This window comes from Danio rerio, chromosome 20, assembly GCF_052040795.2.
Source record: "Danio rerio strain M-AB ecotype USA chromosome 20, GRCz13ab, whole genome shotgun sequence".
Classification (NCBI taxonomy): domain Eukaryota; kingdom Metazoa; phylum Chordata; class Actinopteri; order Cypriniformes; family Danionidae; genus Danio; species Danio rerio.
The window spans coordinates 6,437,501-6,464,226 of record NC_141040.1 but is presented as its reverse complement, the minus strand read 5'-3'; the positions used below and the strand labels follow the sequence as shown (position 1 = coordinate 6,464,226).

General features: G+C 37.3%; 3 protein-coding genes across 6 annotated transcripts in view; all 3 read left to right on the top strand.

Annotated features, from left to right (window-relative positions):
• Positions 1-21,833, top strand: part of trappc8 (trafficking protein particle complex subunit 8) — a 187,491-nt gene extending 165,658 nt beyond the window's left edge. For all 4 annotated transcript variants that reach the window (XM_087297930.1, XM_087297929.1, XM_087297928.1 and 1 more), the window contains 3 exons: positions 3,610-3,752; positions 16,382-16,471; positions 20,674-21,833. In XM_087297930.1, coding sequence (XP_087154056.1) covers positions 3,610-3,752; positions 16,382-16,471; positions 20,674-20,908 — 468 coding nt within the window. In that variant the 3' untranslated portion in view covers positions 20,909-21,833. The remainder of the gene's footprint in view (positions 1-3,609; positions 3,753-16,381; positions 16,472-20,673) is intronic.
• Positions 1-26,726, top strand: part of dsc2l (desmocollin 2 like) — a 1,349,056-nt gene that overhangs the window by 1,006,001 nt on the left and 316,329 nt on the right. The window lies entirely within an intron of this gene.
• opn7a (opsin 7, group member a) overlaps positions 25,864-26,726 on the top strand; it is a 66,870-nt gene continuing 66,007 nt past the window's right edge. The window contains exon 1 of the mRNA XM_087297802.1: positions 25,864-26,247. The gene's annotated coding sequence lies outside the window, so the exon portion shown is untranslated. The remainder of the gene's footprint in view (positions 26,248-26,726) is intronic.

The window sequence follows — 26,726 nt, the reverse complement described above, 5'->3', positions numbered from 1 at the left end:
TTGGTCGACTGCCTTCAGTCAAAGAGTAAAATGCCCAACAGTTAATCAGCAATATAAAAGTAATCACAGTTCATACACGCTCGATATTGTAGGCGTGGATTTTAGCTGCCAGTGGGTCAATGTAAATACAGTCGATGGACTTGAAAATTCAGACGATTAACTATTTTACTGAGCAAAAACTCCAAAAACTGTCGAGGAGATATCCTAGCTTGTCTCACTCTGCTCTTTTCACAGTCACAAACACACATACACACATTGCCCTTGTCCGCACACACACACACACACACAAAAACACACACACCTCCGGGTGACAACGCGCGCGCGCACACACACAAACACACACACATACCTCCGGACGACAGCGCATGCACACACACACTACCCTCGTCCACGGAGCTCCGTAAACAAAGCAGCACGCGTCGCGTTTTTAACGTGACTTTGCACGCGATAAGAGAATATAGCCAGTTAACCTGATACAGTACACGCGGTTACAAGTAATAAATCACAACTAAATACATTTGCAAGCTAGAGTCAACGAGGCAACAACTTAAATCGCACGTACTTACACTTGAGAAATGGAGGAAGAAACCCATCCTGACGTCCATCAGTAAGTTACTCTTTACTGATCCTTCCTTTAACAAACGCCGATGAAGTATTCTTTGTAGCATGTAGCTTGCTGAAGTTTTCAGTAGTTTCCAACTGCTTGGTTATAATGCTAGGGTTTCATCTTTGGGTAGTGACTCGATAATATCCATCTGCAGTGTGACATCGACCGGCATGTTTGTGTGCCTGTGTTTGTGTGTGTGTGTGTGTCTGCGTTTCTGCGTCAGAGGGCGGGGCCTCAGGTTTGAAATCTCCCGGGTTTGCGCGTGCACGTGAATAACTTGGTTTCGTTCGTACGTCATGGCGAAACACCTAATGACTCGGTATCAAGGCGACTAGTTTGAAGCACTATGAGTCGACTCTTATAGATGAATCAACCGTTTTAAACACTGTACTCTTACAGATTTAAGCCTTAGCTGGATACTTCACTTCACTTAGAGCTGTGTTACACAATACATGGAGGGGAATTTTCAAAAACCCATAATATGGGCTCTTTAAGGCCCGTGCACACCAAAACGTTTTCCGTCGACGTTTAATGCCTCGTGACTTAATAAAGGCCGCCAATATGGTCTTGCACACCAACGCGCAAAACCCCAGGCATAACAGTGTCGTTTTTAAAGAAACGCCTCATGCTCGCTTTTTGTTTTGACGCACCACACTAAAACCTTCTCCTCCAATCAGATTAGCACTTTTGCTCACGTGTGCAGAGCTGCTGAAGTTACAGTAAACAGCACTTGGTGGCGCTCAAGCACAAAACTGCCAATGCGACACACATTGAAGAAGATGCCCAGAGGCGATATGAACGTGGAGCTGCTTATTGCTCTGGTGAACAATAATCATTTCTTCATCGCTAGAGCTGCTACTTGAACCGTCCATGCTTGTTCGAGTTCTGTGTTATAAGTGGGTGTATGAAGCTTTAAGTTGTGTAGCGCCATCTCACGTCAAGGAGTGATTTTGCATACTCCTCTGCTTGTCACCAGTGAAAATCAATTGGGTTTGAATTCGGAAAAACGTCTCTTAAAACGCTGACGATAAACGCAAACGAAAAGCGTCCCAGTGTGTATGAGTCTTTAGGCAGCTTGCTAAAGGTTGTGACAGTTTATATAGAGTTTATAAGACTAAGTAACTATTTTACAATATTAGTTTTAACTGTAATTTTTTATCAAATTTTGACGAGTATAAAGGACTTTAACAAAAAGAAAACGACTAACCTCAAATTTAACTATGTTTGTAAACACTTTAGTTTAGGTCACAATTCATTCTGGCTTATTACCTGCCTATAAGATATTAACTGTTCATTATAAAGTATGATCTTATTCTTCATCCCCAAACCTGTGCAAAACCTAAACCCAACTTCTACTTTTCTAACTTTTAAAAAAACAGCTATTTAGTAGTTTATTAAAAACTCTCGGGTCTGTGACATAATCGACTTTCGCTTTAAGATTTAAAGGGCTAGCATTGCACCAGACCCCTGTAAGTGGTTTCTTTTGAAAGTGTAGAATCTATATTTTATGCACATATGCATCACTTTGGTTGTTATTCAACTGTACAAAAGTTATTTACTCTTAAATACAACGTATTGTGGATTTTTATTTTCATATTTTTCATATGGTTCATATATGACACATGTACAAGTTATAGCTCAAATGAAAGCTCTTTCCAGTCCTCATACGGTTTTAGCATTCTTTTTACTGAATTATATTCACATATCAAACCGTTGCCGAATGAATCACGGTGTTTCCATGGCACATAAGTGAAAACAATACATTTATGATCAATTAGCAGCCCCAGATAGCACAGACAGCCGTCATCTCTTACCTTATGCGGTGCGCTTCAGGGCCATTCTCCTCTGTTTTTGAGGTGATGTGCATAAGTAATCCTTTTATACGTCTGATATGGTCCAAACACAGCGAATTATGTTTGATCAAACAAAAGAATAGTGAAATATGAAAACAATGATCGGTCCCTGTGGCTTGTACAGCACCTCTCATCAGTTGGAATACAATAACTTTTGCATTGATTATGGTAGAGACATTTTTCTTTTTTCCTATGATTACATGTGCAGGAACCACCAAAATAAATTATAGCAAGCTAGACCACACAGAACCTAAAAGGTACACTTTCAAGTTTAAGTCTATAGAAGAAAATACAAAAAGTGCCTCTTTTTTTAGGTGTTTATTATAACACAGACAACATATAGAGATATTTTAAACACTTTCAATAGTGTTTTATGAAAATTCAAAGAGTTTTCTTTAAAATTATACCAATTTTTTTTTTTGCATTTACACCTCTGCATGTGGATTTGGGAAGCTTTTAAATTTGGGTAGGCAAAATCCAGGCGGAAATCCCAAAATAGCAGCAGAGTTTAACTGGTTAAGCTAGTAGTGTTAGTTAATGGGTTGTTACTACCATGACTTGTGATCTAAACTAAAGTGTTACTCAATGTTTTGGAAAAAAAAGTAAAATTTTAAATATTCAAAGATAAGGTGTTATTTATTATTGAGAACTGTATTTAATATTGATAATCTTGAAATTAAAGTGAAATTCTAATAGCTTTAAAGTTCAAAACTTTTTTTTTTATGTCTATTTCAGTTTCCAAACATTCCTTCTCTCTTTCAACTCCTCTTTCATTCACAGATTCTTTGAGTTGTTCCTTTGCTCATTCATTTTCCCCCTCTGCTTTCCTCCTGCTGTTGGGCCTGATTCCATCCAGCTTGAAATCTCTGCACGCCGTTGCCTAGCAACACTCATTCATGGCAGAGGAAGTCCCTCACGTGAGGGAATAACGTCACACATGTTGATCTCTAGTCTTTTTATAGAACCACGTTCACGTGAGCTCGTGCTTTTCTCCCTTCTGCGTTCATTCCGTCTCCTCCACCCCGTCCCCCTCTCTCAGCCACGTACGCACTTTAAACCCTCTGAACAGCTTTCGTTAACAAAGCAATTTCCTCCGATGTTTCCCCGAGGCTTTCAGACTGAGTGAAACTTGTGCTCTTTCTCAATTAGGAAACTCAAGAAATGGTTCTTCTGAAGTTCAAGCCTGATCTTCCTCCTCCTGTAAGCAAGCCCTCGCTGGAGCAGCTTTCCCACCTCATAAAGACCTGCCTCCACTACCCAGAGTCTTACGATCATCCCTTCCCACAAAAGAGGTAAAGCTCGTGCAAACAAACACTCCTCAAGCTCACAGAGACATGAAAGGGTTAGCAGAAATCCAGCTGCACTCTCAGAAATAAAGACACAAAATCTGTCACTGAGGCATACATTTTTGCTCCTAAAAGGCTCTTAAAGATAAATATTTATACCCTTAAAGTACAAATGTGTACCTCTTATGGTACAGTATGGTATGGGTCACCTTTATCAGGCTTGCGCTTCCACTGTTAGAAAATAGTTTCATCATTCTGAGTTCATGATAGTTCAAAAGATGATGATAATAGTTAAACATGGCAGTTTGTTGATGTTTTAGGTTGCTGAATAAATCATTTGCTCCTTTGTTTTTTTACGCGTTATTCTCATGTTTGTCTGTTTCTGAAAGGATGTCAGAAGCACTAACCTCTTAAGGCCCAAGGTGTTATTTTACATGCATTTTTTATTTCTCTTTGCTATTTGGGCTTATTGGAACCTACCGTAATTAAAATAAAACCTAAGTATCTTTTGATATGATGTACTTTTAGAGAAAAATTATGTTTATATATGTGGACTTGTGGTGCGAATTTACATTGAACACTTTTCCTGACTGTTATCAATACATTTATTACATATATTTTTTGAACATGTTTTGACTATCAGAGAGTAAAAACAAACCCCACCCCCACCCCCCCATTTTTGACAATTAAAAATAGTGTTTTTAATTTCATATGCTGCAAAACAGTTGCAGGATCACACTGTATGTCTGTAAGAAAATATAAAACATAAGTATTTTAAATAGCCACTTAAGAGCTAAAATGTGCTAACCTAGGAGGTTAATAATCACACGCGCGTTATTATCATCAGCTCAAGAAGTTCGTTACTTTAAGTCAAGGTTATTACAAATAACAAAAAAAATGAACCAAAAAAGTGAAACCTAAAATTTAAAATCATTTTCGTTAACTGAATTAATTTTTTTTTTTTTTTTTAAACAAAAAAACCTGAACTAACTGAAACTGTGGTGTGTACATACAAAACTAACTGAAACTAACAAAAACTATAGCAAAAGCATCCTTCATTTTTGTCTTTGTATATGGATTTAATATGTACTGTAAGCCTTTTAGAAGTGAATCTATTTACTTCACGCTGCCAGGTGTTTGACCTGTACAGCCCCTCAGAGTCTATGTTGTCATTGGCCAGATCAAGCCGATTCTCCTCCAGTCAGTCCTCGCTGTTGCTCCCACGACAAAAATCAATGAGTGGATATGACAGCAGAATGGTGACAGCAATAAATACAGAGACTTAAAATTATTGATTTAACACATTTGTACACAATAATGGGTTTTCTGTATTAGAGATCGTGAACAAATCATTATTATTATTTTTTTTTACTGGAGTCAGGGGTTCTCAACCTTTTTCACTTCTAGGCCCACCTCCCTCTCTGAAAATTTTGAAGGCCCAAACTGATTGTCTAGAGAAAATGCTTATTTTAAAGTTTTGTTTATTAGCAAAACTATATATAAAATATAAAATATAATAATACATATTTGAATTTTTTTTTTAAATTAGACGGAGAGCCATGTTTAAAGTTTATGAATCCTTTATTTCAGTTATTTTTTTACAACAAAAAAACAGCTGCTGCTATACTATTCATATTTATTTAAAATAAATGTAAAACACTGTAAAAACACTCTAAATCTATTGAAACGCATCAATGTGAAGGCGGTTTGGTTTGTTGCTGGATATTATTGGAGTTCCCTAACAGGAACAGTGAACAGCTGTTTACTGAAACACCACCGAGTCTCGCTGGATCCTACTGTACGGGCGCACGTTCGTTATAAAACACTCACATGATGTTAATTTGGACAACCATGTGGATATTGTAAAGTGTTCACACAAAGAGAGCACGCATAGTTTGTGAATCAACTGACTTGTGCGACTGATACAGTACGAGTCGCAGACGTGAGAGACGCGCGAGCTGGTTATTGTTATAACTCTAATCATCGTTACCCTGCGTGACGGTTTGATTTATACAACTGAGGACGTAGTCCTAGTTGATGTCCAGCCGTTGAAAATTTAAGCCGCATGTCTGTCTTTAACAGTGAGGCTGTTTTTGCACAGAGTCCGAATTATTCAATCACAGAAAACGGGAAATGCCATCACTTCGATCATTTTAATATGACATTTAATAATGAAATCAAATAGTTATAGTGTTTAAATTAAAAACCGCGGCCCACCGGTTGAGAGTCCCTGTTTTAAGTGAACCGGTTGAACTAGTTTACCAAATTGAACTGAATCATTTGAAATGATTCACTTCTTCAATAAGCACTAAATCCACAAACTACTTACTTTATAAGGGGCCTGATACTCCCTCTGACTCGAAATAAACAAATTCCCTGAGTTATTCAGTTATTAGAACAGTACACTGAGATCAGATTTGAGAAGCGGTTAACCAATAATACTGCACATGCGTGATTCAGTACACAAACAGCCTGCTTTGACTGAAGTCAACTTTAACTGCTACAGTGCGGGTAAACCAAGGGCTTAAATAAAAGGATGTGGTGAAACGTATGTTTATTTCATAACTGAAAGACGTAATTGAATGTAAATACTTGAATCATGCTTCAGTTGGTTTGCAAAACGTAGTTATAAGAAACTTTTCAGATCATGGTGATGTTTTAACTGACTGAAATTATGATTGTTGACTACATATTTTTGGTATGTTCAGTCCTAACATAAGAAGATTGTCACAAAAGATCCGGTTCACGTTAAAGGTCTGAATCTCCCATCACTGTTTATCTAACCGCAGAAGCAGCCTTGCACACATATCTTACTTAAGGCTGCTGTCTTGTGGGCTGTTGTATTTGAATATGAAGATGGGTAGATGGTAGTGGTAGATGATAGTTGTGGTAAATGTGTCCCCTGAATACGTTTAAAAATATGTAGCCTATCATTGGTTGAGTTTTTATTAAACAACATTTTTGTAATGATTTTGAATCTTGCACCTGGCAAATATCTTTATTTAGGAAAAAAAAACAATCTAAACTGAAACTAAGCAAATTTTAAAATTTAAAAACTAGTAAATCTGCGTCTAAAAATGAATTAAAACTAACTAAATTTGAAAACAAAGTCAAAAGAAAATAAAAACTAAAACTAATGACAAATCTTAAACTATTATAATCTTGTTTTAAACATAGACGCGCACGCAAGCTTTCTCAAGAAAGTGAAACGACAACGGGGCACAGGGTAGCTCTGCTCTTCTTTTTGGCTTTGTGGCTGTTCATCAAGACGATGACAAGGTTTGTTTGAGCTGGGGTCGACCACAGCTTGTTATTATATGTATATATTATTACGGTGTAATGTCTCGGCTGTGTATTTAAAAATGGCACTTCCTTTGTTTTCATTCTCCTGGCTTGTGCACAAGCTAGTGACGTATCCCCGTAAACCAATGCTAGGTAACCTTTCGAAAGGGTATTCAAAAAGTGGTATGGGATGATTTGGTTTTTGGTACCTTTTGACAGTGGAAACGGCCATAAAAGCATACCGTATCTTACCACTGAGTGGAAATGGGTCAAAATGTCTACTTGTATGGTACAAACGTGTACATTTTGAAAAGGTACCACCCCAGTGTCCGTTTTTGCACCTTTATTTCTGAATGTGTGCTGTGTTTGAGAGAAGATAAGACTTGCACAGATGTACACTAATATTCTGATAGCCATTCGCACTTGTGTGCCCTAGTTCTGCAGTGGTGCGCAGAGAGCAGGTGTGTCCACTATAAAGTGTGAAAGATGGAGATAAAATGGACCGAGTCGAGGTGATGCGCAGCCTCATCATTCAAAGCCTGTTTGTTGCTCCTGTGGTCAAATGTGTAGCATATTATTTGCAACGGATGCTAATTAATAAAATGTTCGAAGAGCAAAAACATCTGATTTAAACTAATATTATTGATTGATATCAGTTAAGAAGATATTTTATAATATGTTTGAAAAAATATTCTTGGAAAAAAAAGGATTGTTTTCAAATTCAGTCAACTTTCAGAATGGCTAATGTTAAGTGGACTTATAAATGCAAATCCGGCAGCGTTATATTCTTGTAAAGTTGGATTCAAGGTTGGGTGAACAAGAACAAATAAATTATTGAATGATGAAAAATTGAGTGAACATTTAAAAAAAAAGCTGTGGCTGTACATACTAAATAATAATAGATTAAAACTGACTGGTTTGTTTTTACAGTGCTGTTCTAAGAGTGTGTGTAACTTAGGGTGCTTTCACATCTGTAGTTCGCTTCATTTGGTTCGGACCAAGGGTAATAAATGATACATTGTTGCATCTTCTGCTGTCTTTGGGTCGTTTTCAGACCACACTGCTGGCTTTGGTCCGAACTATTTGAAACGAATCAAAATGCAGCCATCTGACAAAATCCACATCTCTCATTGGCCAGATGTTGTTGAACATATTTCCTAAACTGCTTATTGATTGGTCAGAGTACACGTGCGGGAAAATACCAGTGAACTCCCGCAGGTCAACAAAACCTTTTACTCTGGAGGGACGACTGCTCTGGCTGATTGTGTCCCTGCTTTAGATAAACTATACATTACGAGAATGAAGTGCGGCCGCGGCTGGAAAACAGTGTTTAATGCATCGCTCGTCACTTCAGGAGGAGGCGTGAATTAATTTAGCCAAACTGCATCACGGTCATCTTGCGGAAATATTACCAACGATCCATCAAGTAATGTTTTCCCCTCTCTCTCTCTGTTGGTAAAGCGCTGTCAACAAATATTTTTCCTCCATATCCCATAATGCACAGCGCATCAGCCTACGGCAGCTGAACTAGTCCAAAACGCGCAGTACTTTTTGCGGTTGGACCTGTTTTAGTACGAATCATATTCTCACCACAAACTAACCACTCCAGGGTTCGTTTGAAAGCGTACCGAGACCACCTCTTCAAGCAGGTCTCGGTACGCTTATTTGGTCCACTTTTGGTGCGCACTCGAGTACGATTGCTGCATTCTCACCTGCCCAAACGAACCGCACCAAAAGGGGAAACGAACTCTAGTGCGATTCAATCGAACAAAATAAGGCAGGTGTGAAAGCACCATTTAAGGGTTATTTCACACACACACACACACACACACACACACACAAAGAAAATTCTGTTATTAATTACTCTCCTCATGTCTTTACAATTCTCTTAAACCTTCGTTCATCCCTGGAACACAAGTTAAGATGTTTTCGATTAGGGATTCTCAACTAGTGGGCCTCAGCAATCCTGCAGGTGGGCTGCAAGATTAAAATGAACTTAAATACTATATTTATTTGATTTCATTATTAAATGTCGTATTAAAATGATCGAAGTAATGGCATTTCCCGTTTTCTGTGATTGAATAAGCTAATTCAGACTTTGTGCAAAAACAGCCTCACTGTTAAATACAGACATGTGGCTTAAATTTCCAACGGCTGCACGTATCCTAGGACTATCTCCTCAGTTGTATAAATAAAACCGTGATTCACAAACTATGCGTGCTCTCTTTATGTGAACACTTTAAACATCCGCATAGTTGTCCAAATTAACATCCTGCGAGTGTTTTATAACGAACGTTCAGTAAACAGCTGTTCACTGTTCCTGTCAGGGAACTCCAATAATGTCCAGCAACAAACCAAACCGCCTTCGCATTGATGTGTTTCAACAGATTTAGAGTGTTTTTACAGTGTTTTACATTTATTTTTAATAAATATGAATAGTAGGTCAATAGATGAATAGTGGTCAGTCTAAAAAGAGCAGCAGCTAATTTTTTGCCATCTTCAGTTGTCCTGTCAGGTTCATTTATTGAAAAAAAGGCCCAAATAATCTGCAGTTGTAAAGAATAACTGAGTTAAAGAATTTATTAACTTTAAACCTGTCTGTGCATTAAAAAAAAAAAAAATATATATATATATATATATATATATATATATATATATATATATATATATATATATATATATATAGTTTTTTTATAAAATGATGTACAAAAAAAAGAATAATTGAAGGCAAAAGAATAGTTTTGCTAATAAATAAAGCTTTAAATAAAGAATTTTCTCCAGACAATCAGTTTGGCCTTTAAAAACATTTCAGAGAGGGAGCTGGGCCTCGAAGTGAAAAAGATTGAGAACCCCTGTTTTAAATGAAATCTGAGTGCTCCCTCTTATTCCATACACAAAACCGCCAAAATGTCAATATTGCAACAGCAATTGAACCAAACTGTTCAACATATACTTCTGGAATGCCCTATTTTTATTGTTTTCAGACTGTTTTTTTTTTTATCGGGAGAGACTTAAAATGAAATATTTTAAAATGTGAATCCTTCTAAAATTGTAAAATTTTTATTAAAAGTAAACCTTAAAAACAGTTTTAGATTTTTATCTTCTTCTTCTTATTATTATTATTATTATTATTTATGTATTTTATCTTGCGTATTATTTATTGCTTTTGGTGATTTTTAATGGTTAGAATATGTTTATAATTATAGAAAAGTGGTATTTTTAAAACGTTGTAAACTTGATCTGTTTTTTTTTTTTTTTTTTTTTTTTTGCCATGACAAAGACAGAGAAGCTGAAATGGCAATAAACCCAAAATTCTCTCTCTTCCATTGAGAGCAAAGGTCCTGAAATGTTCAGAAAGGGAAGTAAAACATTGTCAAATCATTTAATTTAGTTCAATTGTAATCATACAAAGCTCCGAGAACACATTTGTGCACAAAAAAAGACTAAATACAACTAATTATAAAGTATAGCAATGCGGTTATAGTCAGCAGCGCAACATGCAAGCACTATATTGCCTGTAAGAAACACGCATGCTGACCTTTCACTGGCAACAAAGGTGAACAAAGTCATTTTTACAGTTTCTTTGGTGCACAAAATTGTCATTGAAACTTTGTGTGATTACTGTTGAATCACTCAAATCACAGAATGCTTTGGGGTCATTTTCTGGACTGTTTCTGTCTATGGAGGAGCTCTCAGATTTATTAGAAAACAGCTTAATTTGTGTTCAAAAGAGAATCGAAATGACACAAGGGTTAGTAACTAATAACCGAATTTTCATTTTTGAGTGGACCATTCACTGAAATAGCCAGTAAATATGTTTGTTATTATTATTTTTTCTATGTTTTCCAAACACATCATATTTATTGCATTGCAGCGATGCATGTTTATTGTATTCATCGATGCATGTTTTTTTCTTTTTGTTCTATTCAAAATGTCATGACTTGATCTTTAGTGAAACGACAGGCTTCTCTCTGGTGACCCCGTTTCTGTCTTACAACTAGCTTCAGGCTCACGTTCAGATCTGCCTCCATTCACCAATATCAAGTCCCCGCTCCACATTTCTTTTTTTTTTTACACTATACAAGTACAGTATGGAAGAAAGTAAGAAATCAACACTTACGAAGTAAAGAAAATCATGAAATCAATCATTTCATTATTAAATCAAGTTACCAGTCCTGTAAATGTATTAAGCAGTGCCGTTATTAAAAAGCCCTAAAATGACTCCATATCGCATCTGTCAAACTGTCCGGTGCTAAAAGCTCTTTCTGGTTTTTACATAAGCTAAATATATATTCAGTTTGTCATTTTGTGTCCTGTTTTTGCTGACGCTGTGCTGGCTGGTCCTTTCGAAAGGCATTCGCACAAATTCTGTTTCCGCAAACATTTTGTGTCCCATATCTGAGATATTTAAATTATGCTGCACAGCACAGTGGTTATTTACCTTTACTAGGGGTGTCACGATTTCGATTTTTAATCGAAATCGATCGAAATTTATGCTCAATTTCGATTATCGAATCAAAAAATAGAATCGTCGATGCTTCCACGCCCCCATGTCACGTCAGCTTGGCTTGCCAAGCGGGAAAAAAACAGGCTTGTTGAAGTGCTTGTTAAACTGCAGAAGCAGGAGACCCGTTGACAGAACTTAAACCCTCTCCTCTTTCAATGAAGTCGCCGGTGTGTAAGCATTTTGGATTTCCAGTGAGTTATGTTGACAACGTTCGTGTTGTCGACAAAAATAAACACAGTTTTGCAAGCTCTGCTTTGTACGTATTACGTATGGTTTGTCCGATAGACAACACCGGCAGCGCGATCCTCCGCGCACCCCCATTGCAAATCCGCTCACGAAAAGTACACACTCAGGCCCTGTTTACACTGTCTTTGTTTTTAAATGGCATTTTAGAACGACAAAGATGTAACATCCACAGTGGCGTATAGCATTTCTGAGCAGCCCTTCTTCCTCTCTACCTCTGAAAATGCACATCACGTGACCACACAGACGCACACACAGCGGGTCCAGGCAGTCAGAGGACTGCTTCAATCTTTCACTCACTTGTACTTAGTCATTTTAGCGAACACCTCAGATACTGTTGGCTGGTTCCTGTTGGTTGTGCGTCTTTTTTACCGATGCCATTATAACGACACAGATCACTTCCTATTCACAAGTCCCGCAGAATAAAGTGATTGACAGGTGGTAATTATGTGTGTAACTTGCCTTTATTCATTTACTGTATGATTTGTTTATGGTTAAAACAAAGACCATGCAGTTCAGGTAGTTTAAATGGTAGGCTACAAATAATTAATTGGTCATTAATTAATTATTCATAATCGAAAATCGAATTGAATCGTGCCTTTAGAATCAAAAATGTAATCGAATCGAGGATTTGGAGGATCGTGACACCCTTAACCTTTACTATGAACAGACAAATGGTTTAAAGCTGAACATTGTCTTATTTGTCTTATCAGGTCTACATAACTAGCTGAAAGTAAACCAAACCTAAAGTAGTGGCAGATTATGACTAACATTGAAGTGAAATTGTTTGTTTTTACGGATATGTGTGCACTACCTGACAAAAGTCTTTTCGCCTATTCAAGTTTTAGGAACTACAAATAATAACTTGACTTTTGGTTGATCATTTGGTATCAGAAGTGGCTTATATGAAAGGTCTCTAGATTACGGTTATTTTACCTAAATAGAATATGATCATGCCTTGATTTTTAATTATTTAATTATGACTGTAAGGCCCGACTTTGCTTAGACAAAAGTCTTGTCACCTAACAGAAGCAATGTACAGTATCGAATATAAAGTCATGGTGCAGTAGAAAAATAATTAATATTGTTTATGATTCCCATGAGCCTAGAGGACTGCATCCACACACCTCTGCAATGACTCAAATCACTTATTATTAAAGTCATCTGGAATGGCAAAGAAAGCGTTCCTGCAGGACTTCTAGAGTTCATCAAGATTTTTTGGATTCATCTTCAATGCCTCCTCCTCCATCTTACTCTAGACATACTCAATAATGTTTATGTTTGGTGACTGGGCTGGCCAGTCCTGGAGCAACTTGACCTTTTTTGCTTTCAGGATCTTTGATGTGGAGGCTGAAGTATGAGGAGGAGCGCTATCCTGCTGAAGAATCTGCCCTCTCCTGTGGTTTGTAATGTAATGGGCAGGGCAAATGTCTTGATACCTCAGGTTGTCGGTGTTGCCATCCAATCTGCAGATCCCTCGCAAACCCGCATACTAATTGTATCCCTAAACCACGATGTTTTTCTTCACCAAACTTGACTGATAGCTGTGAAAATATTGGGCACATGCAGGTTCCAGTAGGTCTTCTGCAGTATTTGGGATGATTGAGATGCAGTTCAACAGATGCTTCAGCTGAAAAATCCACCATCTGCCACTTTTCCAAATGATCAACTAGAAGTCAGGTTATTATTTGTTGCTCTTTACGACTGGGATCAACAACAAGACTTTTCACAGGTAGTGTATTGTGCAGAAAATTTATTAGTGCTGTTCATTGGTTGTTGTCTGAGTTTTGAAAGGAGAATATCAGCTTGCTGTTGATTGTGGAGTGGCAGGATTTAAGCAGACTAAATGAAGTTTGCTAAGCATAATCAGAAGTCTTTTGTTTTTACTGGAGAATCCAGTCCTGACATTTTGATTAAACACTGATTGAATGAAACACCCTTCAGTTGAAAAGCTCCAGAGTGAAGAATTTTAAAGATGTATTTAAAATAAGTCTTTTTTCTGAGTTAAGGAGATTAATGTTTATGTTCAGGAAATAGTAGAATAGAATAGAACTTTTTCTTAAAACGCAAAACTACCGATTATGCTTTGCGTGTATGCGCTAGGAGAATCCTAAGAACTTCCAGTCGGCAGCTGATGCATATAATCAGTCACATTTGGACAGCATTTGGACACATTTTTTTTCAACCAATGCCAATATTAGCATTATGATCATCACCATTTTTCCTTCAAAGTTTTTTTTTTTTTGATAAACAGAAACTGTCCTAAAAAATTCACTTAAATCATCTTGTATAAACCTCTTGTTTAACCTCAGAACTGTTTACTTCACCTCACCCCCCCCCACCCCTTTCATCCCCTATTTTTGTGCTACTGTTTATCGCCTACAGTTAGTTCTTCTTTAACTGGTTGTATCATGTGATTTTTATTATGGGCGAAGCAGTGGCGCAGTAGGTAGTGCTGTCGCCTCACAGCAAGAAGGTGAGGAGTTTGCATGTTCTCCCTGCGTTCGCGTGGGTTTCCTCAGGGTGCTCCGGTTTCCCCCACAGTCCAAAGACAAGCTGCAGGTGAATTGGGTAGGCTAAATTGTCCATAGTGTATGAGGGTGACAGGCTGGCCGGAATGTGTAAAAAAGGTCGTTATCATATGGACAAGTCTAAAATAGCTTGTTCCAAAGAGCCGACCCCGCAACCATACGGGACTAAGGCCAAAGAAGAAGAAGACGAGATCATGTAATTTGTATTGTAAGAATATATTTACATGTTTGCATCGAGTAGTGAGATGCTCATTGATAATGTACATTGTATACGTGTACAGTGACAATAACCAGGGCCGTGCACAGGGGGGTGGCCCGGTGGCTAGAGCCACTGCCTTTCTGCCCTTATTGGCTGAGGTGCCCCTCTCAGAAGCGCGGAGCCCCACCGTCCACACTTCACTTTGTGATCGATTGCATCCATATATCTCAGCAATGACTCAAATCACTTATTAATCAAGTCATCTGGAATGACAAAGAAAGCGTTCCTGCAGGACTCCCAGAGTTCATCAAGATTCTTTGGTTTCATCTTCAATCCTTCCCTCTCCATCTTACCCCAGACATACTCAATAATGTTCATGTTTAGTGACTGGGCTGGCCAATCCTGGAGCACCTTGACCTTCTTTGCTTTCAGGATCTTTCATGCCTTCCCTTAACCCCTCGTTTTGAGCATTCACTTGAGATCGTAGGGGTGTCTCAATTCTCTTTAGCTTGAAGCCTTAAGGCCAAGGGGAAGGGCTAGATAACTCTTGAAACTGAGATTTTTCAGGACCACACGCAAAACCACGGGGTAACAAAATTTCCCAGAATACACCAGCCAAAATGGCTGCACACAGAAGTTAGAAGATGCACAAATCAGTACTTTTGTCATCATTACAATTTGTTTACAACAAGCAAGCACAAGTTTTAATGCATTCATAATGGCGTTCGTGTTTTACCGTCATGCTTTTTTTTTAAAAACAAATGCCAAATTTTGCTATCTATAATCCATAATAATAACTCCTGCATAGCCGTCCCACAACATTCCCTCACATCTCGAATACTTGTCTAGTGGCCGGGAATGACCTTTTTACAGAGTCTGTTGTAATGTTCATGTTGTTTTTGTGTGTTTACATGGATGAATATGGCCACGGTGTAAAAACACAGTAGTAACTACAGTTACGAGCTTATTGCCACATGATATTGCTGCCATACCAAAAAAATAATGCAACTGAAATCACAACAGCAGTCGCCGTCATCGATCTCATATGAAAGATTGCAATGACATACGCTGATGTGTTCGAGTGTGCTGTCCCATTTCCTAAGGGTAAAATTTAAAGCCCTTCCCCCTCACACTCTGTTTCAAGGGCCACCGTTTCAATCATTTAACAGTATTTTGGGTAAAATAAATGTAGACTTGATGAGCTTTTAGAACAATATAAGCTGTACAGTATATCTGTTATACGCATTTACTATATATTGCTTACATTTCTTACATTTTATGCAGACTTTAAAAACTTTTAAATGTAAATGTCAGACTTTAAATCAATTATTTAATATGATTCCACCAAAGAAGTGTAGTCATTATCTTTTTAAGATAGCAGAGTGAGATAGGAAAGTAGGCGAAACATGATTAAAAACATAAAACCAGGTCAACAAATCCCACTATGCGATAACACCGGCATAAAGAATTTCGATTTGCCTTGAACCAAAAGTCTTGTAGCATATATGATGATAGGGAATATGTTTACGACTAGGGTCAGGACACATTTGTGTTTCAGGCAAATGCACCAGTATGAGATTTAACTGGTTATGATGGGTTAAATCATTGGCCTATTTACTGATTAACCCAAGTGATGTTAAAGTCACGTGTGCTGTATTTTACATCTCCAAAAATTGAATAATCACCTTCGTCTGGCTTGAAAACTTGAGTTCCAATAAGTTGCACGAGTGCTGACGTCTTCTGCATTTTTCAACTGAAGAATAAACTGTTTGATATTTGTTTGCTTTTGTGGAGGATGAACAAAGCACTACGTCAGCAAGAGATATTTCAAGAACTGGCCTCACATATTTTTCTCCCCTCTTCTTTTCTTTAGGTTATGTATGGTACCAGTCACCTTGATGCTGTCCAACTGTTCCTTGGCTCAGGTAGACGTCATCATCGATCTGCGGCATAAAACAACCAGGTACATCTTTTTCTGTTTTATCAGGGCCTAAAATGAACTCTTGCTAAGCATCATGAAAGTGTTCATTGTCAGTAATTAATCGTATTAGTTCTAACAGTGCCTGCAAGAACATTATGGTTTAGTGTGAGTTCCTTGTAGCGTTAGCTTTAGAAAATAACACATGCATCACAAGCGTCTTACAGAGTTTGTAATGAAACTGGCTTTTAAATCTATTGTTAGCAAAAAAAAAAGTTTCCTTGTGTTTTGTTTTCCTTTTTAAGTTTATTTGTATTTTTATTATTAATAATACTTACAATGATGATCATAATAATATAGTTATTTAATTTCTTATTATTATTTACAATACTTTTTGGTCCCACTTTATATTAAGTGCCCTTAACTAATATGTACTTACGTAGGAACTAATAGTTTGTTACAATGTACTTATTGTGTAAATACATGTATTTACTTTGTACTTATGCTTGATTAAATACATGCATGTAATTACATCTGTAACTACCTTTTGTAATTACATTTGTAAATACACTGTTGACCATCCCTTACACCTTAACCCACCCTTAAACCTACCCATACCACCAAACCTGTTCATAACCCAACCTCTATCCCAACTCAAAAGCACCACAAGCATTCTCAAATACATTATAAACACAGAAAGTACATTGTACTTAATTTTTTTATGTAAGTACATAGTAGTTAGGGACACTTAATATAAAGTGGGACCTACTTTTTAATTAAATATTTTGCATTTCATTATTATTATAATTTTTTTTATTATTTTTTTATTTTTGTTAATTTGGTTCATTAAAAAAATAATAATAATATTAATAATTTTTTTTAAGATTATTATTGTTAAATTTTTATTATTATTAGTTCTTCACCAATTCATTCATGCCTGTAAGGGATGTACTAAAATGGAAGTTGTAGATGCACTTGTAAAATAAAGATTTTCTTTGTTGTCTTATGATCATTTATAATTTTATTAAATGATATAAAGTAATTTTGTGAGCTTTTTTGTTTCGAAATTAAAGACTTTTAACTCAAGTACATAAAATTATACAGATTATTTTAAAAACAAGCGAATAAAAATAACCATTTAAATCAATAATGCCATCTAATAACACCAGTGAAACTTTTGTAGAACTTTTCTAATAAAATATTTTTTTATTTAATTTGTTTTCATGTTTAGCACAAAAAAGTGCCCACACCTCATGGGTTTGTTTTCAGTTGTATACTGCTGTTCTGCCATTTGATGGCTCAGTATGTGTGTTTCTATACATTAAACACAATGTTCAACATTTCATCTGTGGAGTTTCTTTGGTATACAGCACACAGAAAAGCCTATGAGAGGAACAAAGTTAAGGTACAAACGTCACATCAAATTTCTGTAGCTTAAACTTGTTCCATCCGTTTGCTGTTCTACAATGTTTCACTGGTGGTATTAGATGGTTAAACTATGAACAACTGATCTGTAAAGTGTGAGTTAATATATTAGTTAAGTGTCAGTTATTAGCTTATGTTTGTTATTGGGTTGTTATTCTAAAGTTGCGACTATTGCACATTTACTAACAGTTAATAAATGAAGAATAGTTGCATATTAAGAATAACACACATAAACTATTAACTGATACTTAACAAGTCTTTAGTAAGCTTGTTTATGATCTATTACTAATTTATTAGGTATATTTATAAATCATTAAAATACGGTTAACAAGTCATTTATAACTTGTCAACAGCTTAGTTAATAGTAATAGTAATAGTAAGTTATCTATTGGCTATCTATAAGGCACAGTTATAAATAATTAACAAACTATTCACTTTTATTTAACAATTTATTTATAACTTAATAACTAAAAGTTTAGGTAACACTTTGTAATAACTACACACTATGAATCATTTACTATGCATTAGCATCTAGTGAATTCATTATTTGTTAAGCATTAACTCTACACTAATAAGCGTTAGTAAGCAGTTTATAACTGCAGCTACAATTGCTATACTCTTGACTTACAACCACATTTATAATGTGCTTAATAATTTTACTTTCATACTTAGTTAATGATTTATTTTTCATTACTAAATGAAGTATCATATTATTTACAAACCATTTGTATTTAGGAGTAGTTGGTGGTTTTTAAGATCATTCAGAATGAGTTAGTAAATGATTAATAAACTATTCAAATCAACGTTTATTATTCAGGCAAATAATAATGGTCACTATGTCTGTTAATAAATGCTTTATTAACTGAACTTCATGCAGTTTTGTGACCTGATCTAAGGAGGGGATTATTTATGTTTTATAAATCCCTTATAAATGACAATTAAAGGCTCAGTTTTAAATGAACGTTAACATTTGCAATCTTATCTAAAAAGTAAAATGACTGTAAAGTTTAAACATTGCTGAATAACAGGAGTGTCAAACATACAACATAAAACTGGACAACAACAATATAATAATTTAACAGTCTAATTAGATGCAATGTGTTTACTGCAGTGATGTTATTTTAGATAAGGTTGCAAAGATTTTTCATTTGACGTACAGTTTAATTTGAGTATCTTCAGATGAATAGAAATTAATAATTCGTTTATAGTATGTTCTTTCTTTCTGTTTAGAATTTAACTGAGCCTTTAATTATCATTTATAAGGGATTTATAAAGCATAAATAGTCCTCACTTTAGATCAGGTCACAAAACTGGATGAAGTTGAGTTAATAAAGCATTTATTAACATATACATTAACTATTAGTATCTGCCTGAGTAATAATAATTGTAAATGTTAATTTTAATAGTTTATAAATCATTTACTAACTCATTATGAATGATCTTTAAAAAAACAACCAACTATGCTTAAATTGGTTTGTAACTAATGCAATACTTAATTTAGTAATGAAAAAATAAATCATTAACAAAGTATTAAAGTACAAATATTAAGCATATTAAAGATGCGCTTATAAGTCAAGAATACAGCATTTGTAGCTGCAGTTATAAACTGTTTTCTAACATTTATTAATGTAGAGTTAATGCTTAACAAATAATGAATTCACTAGATGCTAATGCTTAACAAATGATTCATAGTGTGTAGTTTTTATAAAGTGTTAGCAAAGTTTATTAGTGATCTATTAACTACTTATAACTGATAGTTAATCTAAAGTTACCAGAAATGGGTTTAAAAAATTAACTGACAGTTTAGTAATGGACTATTAACTAGTTATAATGGATAGTTATTAACAATTAACAAACTATTAGCTATTATTTAACAAGTCATTCATAACACATTAACAAACAGTTTATTAATGATCTATTAACTAGTTATAACAGATAGTTATTCTAAAGCTGGGGTGCTGTTCCTGGAGATCTACTTTCCTGCATAGTTCAGCTCCTACCCTGACCAAACACACCTGAACCAATTAACTAGGACCTGAACAGCACTTGATAATTACAGGCAGGTGTGTTTGTGGGTAGCAACTGAAATCTGCAGGAAGGTAGATCTCCAGGAGCAGGGTTGGCCACCTCTGTTCTAAAGTGTTACCAGAAATGGGTTCAAAAATATTTCTGTTAAACAGAACTTGGAGAAACATACAGGGGACTAATAACTCAGGAGGGCTAATAATTCTGACTTCAACTGTATGCATAATATTCATTCATCCATTTTCTTGTCGGCTTAGTCCCTTTATTAATCCGGGGTCGCCACCACGGAATGAACCGCCAACTTATCCAGCCCGTTTTTACGCAGCGGATGCCCTTCCAGCCGCAACCCATCTCTGGGAAACATCCACACACACACATTCACACACACACTCATACACTACGAAGAATTTAGCCCAAATCACCTGTACCTCATGTCTATGGACTGTAGGGGAAAACCGGAGCACCCGGAGGAAACCCACGCGAATGCAGGGAGAACATGCAAACTCCACACAGAAACGCCAACTGAGCCAAGGTTCGAACCAGCAACCTTCTTGCTGTGAGGCGACAGCGCTACCTACTGCGCCACTGTGTTGCTATATGCATAATATATGCGGATATTTTGAACACTGAAAAACTGCCATTTTTGAAAATTTTATGCTAATGCGTGATTTAAAAAAATTATGGTGACAAGCCATAAATATAATTTGTAGCTGCCAGTTTTCCTGATCCCCAATTCCCAATGTTGTAAATGTAGGATGATTCTGTACTGTCTGACACTCTCTTCTATCTTCACACAGCCCAGAGTCACTGGAAGTGCATGGTTCATTTAGCTGGCTGGGCCAGACCCAATATAAGTTGCAGCTTCAAGCACAAGAGGTCCATAGGCTTTCACTGAAAGCCTGTTTCTTCCAGGCTGGAGTTTATAATTTGGGCACACCCCGTGTCTTCGCCAAGTTGGCACAGACCAGCGCTATGTGTGAGACCAGCCAGCAGAGCGCCATGCCTGCTCTCATCATCATCAACAGTGTTTGAGGAACTCCGCAGTCCAACATTTCCTGGCCCACACCTAAATAAATGAAACGGACCGGACTCGAGATGTTTTCTGTTTGTTTTTGTTTATTTTACTTGTTGCTAAAATGAAATCTAATTGAGAGTTCAGTAGTTAAAAAGACTTGAACATATGTGTTTCAACTTAACACTGCATCTGATGTGCTCGTACGGTCTTGCTATGGTGAGCCAAACACAAACCAACTCTCCAGGTTTTGTCTGAAATGCACCTGACGCGTGACTGGACCTGTTTCCATGTTAATTTATCTCTCATGTCAGCCGTGTCTATCTTTTTTTGCTTTTATTTTATACATTTTTTTCTTTTTTTTTGGTTTTAGAACTTATTTCTTTAAGACCCCAAACGTGTGTAATGTAAATGGCTATGCACCTCTGCCTCACACTGGCCTCTCTGTGATTTAATGGTTGTCCGCTGCGACCTGTTGCCACAGTAACAAAAAAAAAAGTGCTCTCTTAAAAACAAGAAGACGAAGCACTGTAACCTGATGAGCTGCAGGTGATGTTATTCGACGCGTTCTGCTTTATTCAGTCACCCTGCAAACGTGGAGCAAACTTAATATCACCTTATGAGGAGCCAGTAGGATCTGCAAAGTCCAGCGAGGAGCCGGCTGAGTCCACAGACTTTTAAGGACCTGTAAAGACACCAAGTTAAAAGTCACAGTCCGAGGGCATATTTTTGCATCCGTCAGTGGGTGGGCAGTGCCGTTTTTCTCTGGAAATTTTTAATTTTCTACAAAAACCAATCATCTTCTCGCACCACCTCTCAGCTCTCGTTCTGTCATCTCCACTATTATGATCAAACTGTTATTTAAATGTATCTACACGACTGCTTTTCTGAAGAAAAAAAAATGATGTATTATATTTATAACAAATTACTGTACATAGAATAAAATGTAACCAATAACCAAGAACCCCTGCTGCCTGTTGTCTTTTTATTTTAGATTTACTGTATTGAGTTGGCAAATGCCGCACTGTAAATCAAAGCACAGCTCTGTTTTTGTTCTATTATGTGCTGCCTTAGAGGCATTTAGTTAAATGTACTGTGTTAAATGATTAATTTGAGGCTGTTGATTTGTTTTTCACAAGTGTTTTTCTTCTTAGCATGTCTGGTTATTTGTGGTTTTAATTTTTAAGAAGCCTAAAGGCAGATTTATACTTCTGCGTCAAGCGCACGCGTATGCTACGACGCAGCCTACGCGTTGGCGCATAGCTCTACGCCATGGCCGACAGCATCGCTGACGTGCACCTCTCAAAAAATTTCACTACACGTCGCACCGACGCGTAGCGTAAGCTCTGTGATTGGTCGACTTGGTAGCGCTGACGAGTCTGGGCGGCACCGAGAGCTGTGCGAGTGGCGTGAGCCCAATGGAGCGTTTGTTTCAAGTGTGGAGTCCTGTGAAGGAGCTCCGGATGGTAAGTTTTGTTTTGTGTTTACCTCATAGTTAAAGTTGTTGCACGTCTGCCGGTTCCTGCCTCAAAATGAGTGAGTTTGAGCCACTTGTACATTTAAGAAAGCGTTCAGAAAAAAATTAACACCAGAGAAGAAACTCGACACAGAGGAACATTAACACCTCACTGCCAACTAGCGTTTCGGAAGTGTTAGTGCAGACCAACAGAGACAGCGTGCAGAAATATAAATGCACAGCTACGCGCGTTGCATGTGCCATGGGATACGCCAGTCATTGTAAATTGTGCGTAAATAGCCGCGTGAACATTTGAGTTTACTCGCTTCATTCGCGCGTGAAATCTCGCTTATTTCGCGAGTCGAATCCGCTTCATTCACGTGTCAAATTCACTTCAGAACAGACGCGGATTCACATGATGGGAAGAGCTTCTGTCTGCCTGGTGACTCTATCATCGTTGCTAAATGACTAACATGGATTTTATTGAGAAAGTAACTGTGTTTATGTGCTTTATGAAGGCTGAAAAACAGCGTTGATACGTTTATTGCCATGTCTGAGTCCACTAGAACAGTAGTTCCCAAACTTTTTTCATCAAGTACCACCTCAGAAAACAATTGTCTCTCCAAGTACCACCAAAATGAGCAGTATTGAAATACAATAGCGTAGTAGGCCCAATAAAAAAGCAGCTACAACTCTGCACAGTTAAAAAAACGTGGCAGATTACCTCAGAAATATAGGCTTTATGTCATATATCGCATATTATATACATCTTTTTTGATAAATTTTTAAATGTGTGTAGCATGTACATGACATACATCATTCCTCCGTGTACCACTAGAAGAAAGCCTGCGTACCACTAGTGGTACACATACCACAGTTTGAGAACCACTGCACTAGAGCCTTTCAGAGGTGCACCCAGCTCTGTAAGCTCAAAAACTCCTTCAGAAACTTAACCTGGATGATGGTAGCTTTCAGCGGTGCTTCTGACTAAGCCGAGCCCAGTTTGATGAACTGTTGTCGGTGTCGGCTGGAGGATTTCCACCAGGACACCAACAACAGGCGCTACGTCATAATCAAGCCCCCACTAGAGTAAGCTCCTGATTGGTTAATGCGGCGCGAATGTCCGCTTAAGTTCAGACTTTTGAACTTGAGCGATTTGCGCGTCAAACGTGCAAAACGCTCAATTCGCGCCACGCCATTCGCAAGTATCGCACCATTTACACGTATCGCGCTGCAGAATGTCTATTCGTTTGTTTGCATTGACTTAACATGCAAATCACTCATGCTTGACGCTCCTTCTGCGTCTGTTGTGAACACAGCATAACAAAAAAACTGCCTCATAATCTTGCCCGAAATACTTTTCCGGCTAGGTTCACACTGCAAGGTTTAGTGCTCAAATCTGATTATTTTTTTCTCAGATCTGATTTTTTTGCATAGCTGTTCACATTATTGTTATAAATGTGGCCAATATCAGATTTACAGTGTGAACAGATCATGGTCCTAAACTGACCGACATACTAAGATTGGGCCGATAGACGATTCCAACGCCGTTGGCCAATAGACAACACGATACGGAGTCGGAATCGCCGAACCTCCGTCCCGCCCTTGTCGCAAACCTGCTCGCGAAAACTACACACTCGTGCCCCGTTTACACTAATATGTCTTAGTATTAAAATGGCATTTTAGAATGAAAATGATCCACATCCACACCGTGTTTTAATTAGCATTTCTAAAAAGCCCTCCGTTCGCTGAAAACACATCATGTGACCACACACACACACAGAGAGACAAAGACGCAGCCCCACACACTGTCATGCACTCGTCTCTGAGCTCCAGAGTCAGTGCACATCAGACAGTTTATCAAGGATGCACCACTGGATTGCGTCTCACTATAGTTGTTAAACATGATATTTAATTATTGTCTCTATCTAACGACTCTTCTGTCTTTTGAATCGATCAGGTATTGTGTCACAGCATCAGTACACTGCTTCAGTCTTTCACTTTCACACTTGTACTTAGTAATTTTAGTGAAAACCTTAGATACTGTTGGTTTTGCACCTTTTTTTTTTTTTACCAACCAACCTCCCGCCTAAGAAGTGATATACCCAATAAGTTTGATGTGTCATATGACCCTCTTCCTATAGAAAAAACAAAAGTTGGATCCAAGATGGCCACCATGGTGACTACCCATCTTGAAAAGTTTGCCCCCTCACATATACTAATGTGCCACTAACAGCACGTTAATATCACCAACCATTCCCATTTTATTATAGTGTATCTAAATGGCCCACCCTGTATAATTATGTCATGACTTTACTTTAAGGGGCACGTCATCAATAACTCATCCTTAACTACTCATTAACTCCTGTGTTTAAACTGTTCATGTTGATGTTAACTGAACACGTTTCTATTGTTATTCAGTGTAAATACAGTAGACGGACGTACGCATGAGACCATGACTGTTTTTACGGTGTACGACGGTTTGGAAAAGTCAAGGTTTTAAAACTGACAATATTTTTTGTAATACCGTTCCCAAGGTATGTGTACGATTTTTTTTATTTAGGTTTTTTTTTTTTTTTTTTTTTTTTTTTTTTTTTTTTTTAAAGAAACCAGTATCTTTAGCAGAAAAGATATCCAAAGGTGTAATTTTAAATGGTAAAGAAATATTTCGAAACTAATAAAGACAGCAGAAATCAAAGATTTATTTGGAATATTTAGCCTGACATGTTTACTGCTACAAAATATTTCTATAAATCTTTCAAAAAATCTAATATATTGTGTTCAGAGGGGGGGAAGTTGTTGTTTTTAACCCAGACATTTAAAAAGAATATATTTCAGAGCAGTAATCACAAAACTGTAAAACCCGTGATATGTTTATCCAAGTATATACTAGATAGACGTGTAGACGGACGTGTAGGAGTTCATGAGTAGTTAAGAATGGGTTAATGATGATGTGCCCCTCCAAGTAAAGTCATGATATAATTATACGTGATCATATCATGAGTTCATGATGGTTAAATTAAGCATAACCTAATGTGATAATTAATTAACAAGCAAGCATGTACTAACATGTAATTAAGGTACAGCTATTATTCACACATGAACTCATGTGAATCATGTTGTAGTTAAAGTTAGTCCATAATCAATGCATTCACTAACTCATCATTAGTTCGTAATAAATTAATGTTTACATATTAACACATCATTCATGTACTGTTGTTGTAGTGTTAACATTTTTAGTTAATTTCTTTCAAAATTTCAACTCATGATTGGAGTAAACAGGTTTAAATAAATCTCCTATTTTATCAAATCCTTGTTATTAATTAAATGCTGAATGTTTCCACTCTCTAACATGACCTCTTTTTGGCCCTTCACCCTTTATTATAGGTGTCTTCCCTTCTTCCCTTTCATCTTTGTTGCCTTTTGTAATGTCCTTCGGTTTTTAATAGGAAACTCAGCATTGATCACTTGAACAGGAACGCTGAACCTGTTCATTAAAAGAATCCATATTTAATGTAATGTGTGTGTGTGTGTGTGGGCTAAAAGACACGAGAGGCTCTGTTACAATAACGCGCGCGCGTTTCGTTAAAGGTTGTCTCCAAACTCACCACTGAGCGCATCAGTCGTTCGGTACAACTGCTCTTTTATAGAAGGGAGTCTGCTGGAGGTCATTCACAACTCACTGTGAGCCACCCAGGATCACCTGCACGTGCGTTTGCGCGCACAGTCTTGCGCAAAAACTCTGACACCGCCGGATAGGTCTGGTCTCGCTTTTTTGGTCTCCCACGCGCATCCACTCTCCAGCGCGCGACATCACCGCGATGTGGGTCCGAACTGCTGAGCTTTGACGGATGATCACGAGGAAAACCTTCCTGAGGAGAGGCGAGGCTGACGGCTGTCACGGTAAGGTGGTGATGCTGGGGATGTGGAGTGAAAGAGAGCAGTCAGGGTTGTTTGAGTCTACATTAAAGGAATTTTCCGAGTGATGGTATCGAGTGTGTCCGAGCGAGCAGGTGCATGTGGAGAAATCGCGCGCAACACAGGCAGGTGTGGATGCGAGCCCGCGCCAAAACCCCGGGTGCCTACTGTTGCGCTTTTCTCTTCTGCTGTGCTGTATTTCCTCCTTCAAATATTCCATGCACTTGTTGATTAGATTGTAATCCAGCATTGTAAACTGCTGTGGCGTTTTCCCAGGCTTTGGTTTTGGCTTTTTTTAGTGAATGAAAGTGTTGCGCTTCTGTTCGCATGAAGGTCGAGGAGTGTTGTCACGCATTTAGTGACCGCGTCTGTGTGCCTCGATGGTGTTTTGCACTGAATAAATGATTACACGTTTGTCTGCTAAAATGTGAGTCCAGTTTATTCATCTCCAAATGAATGTTAAC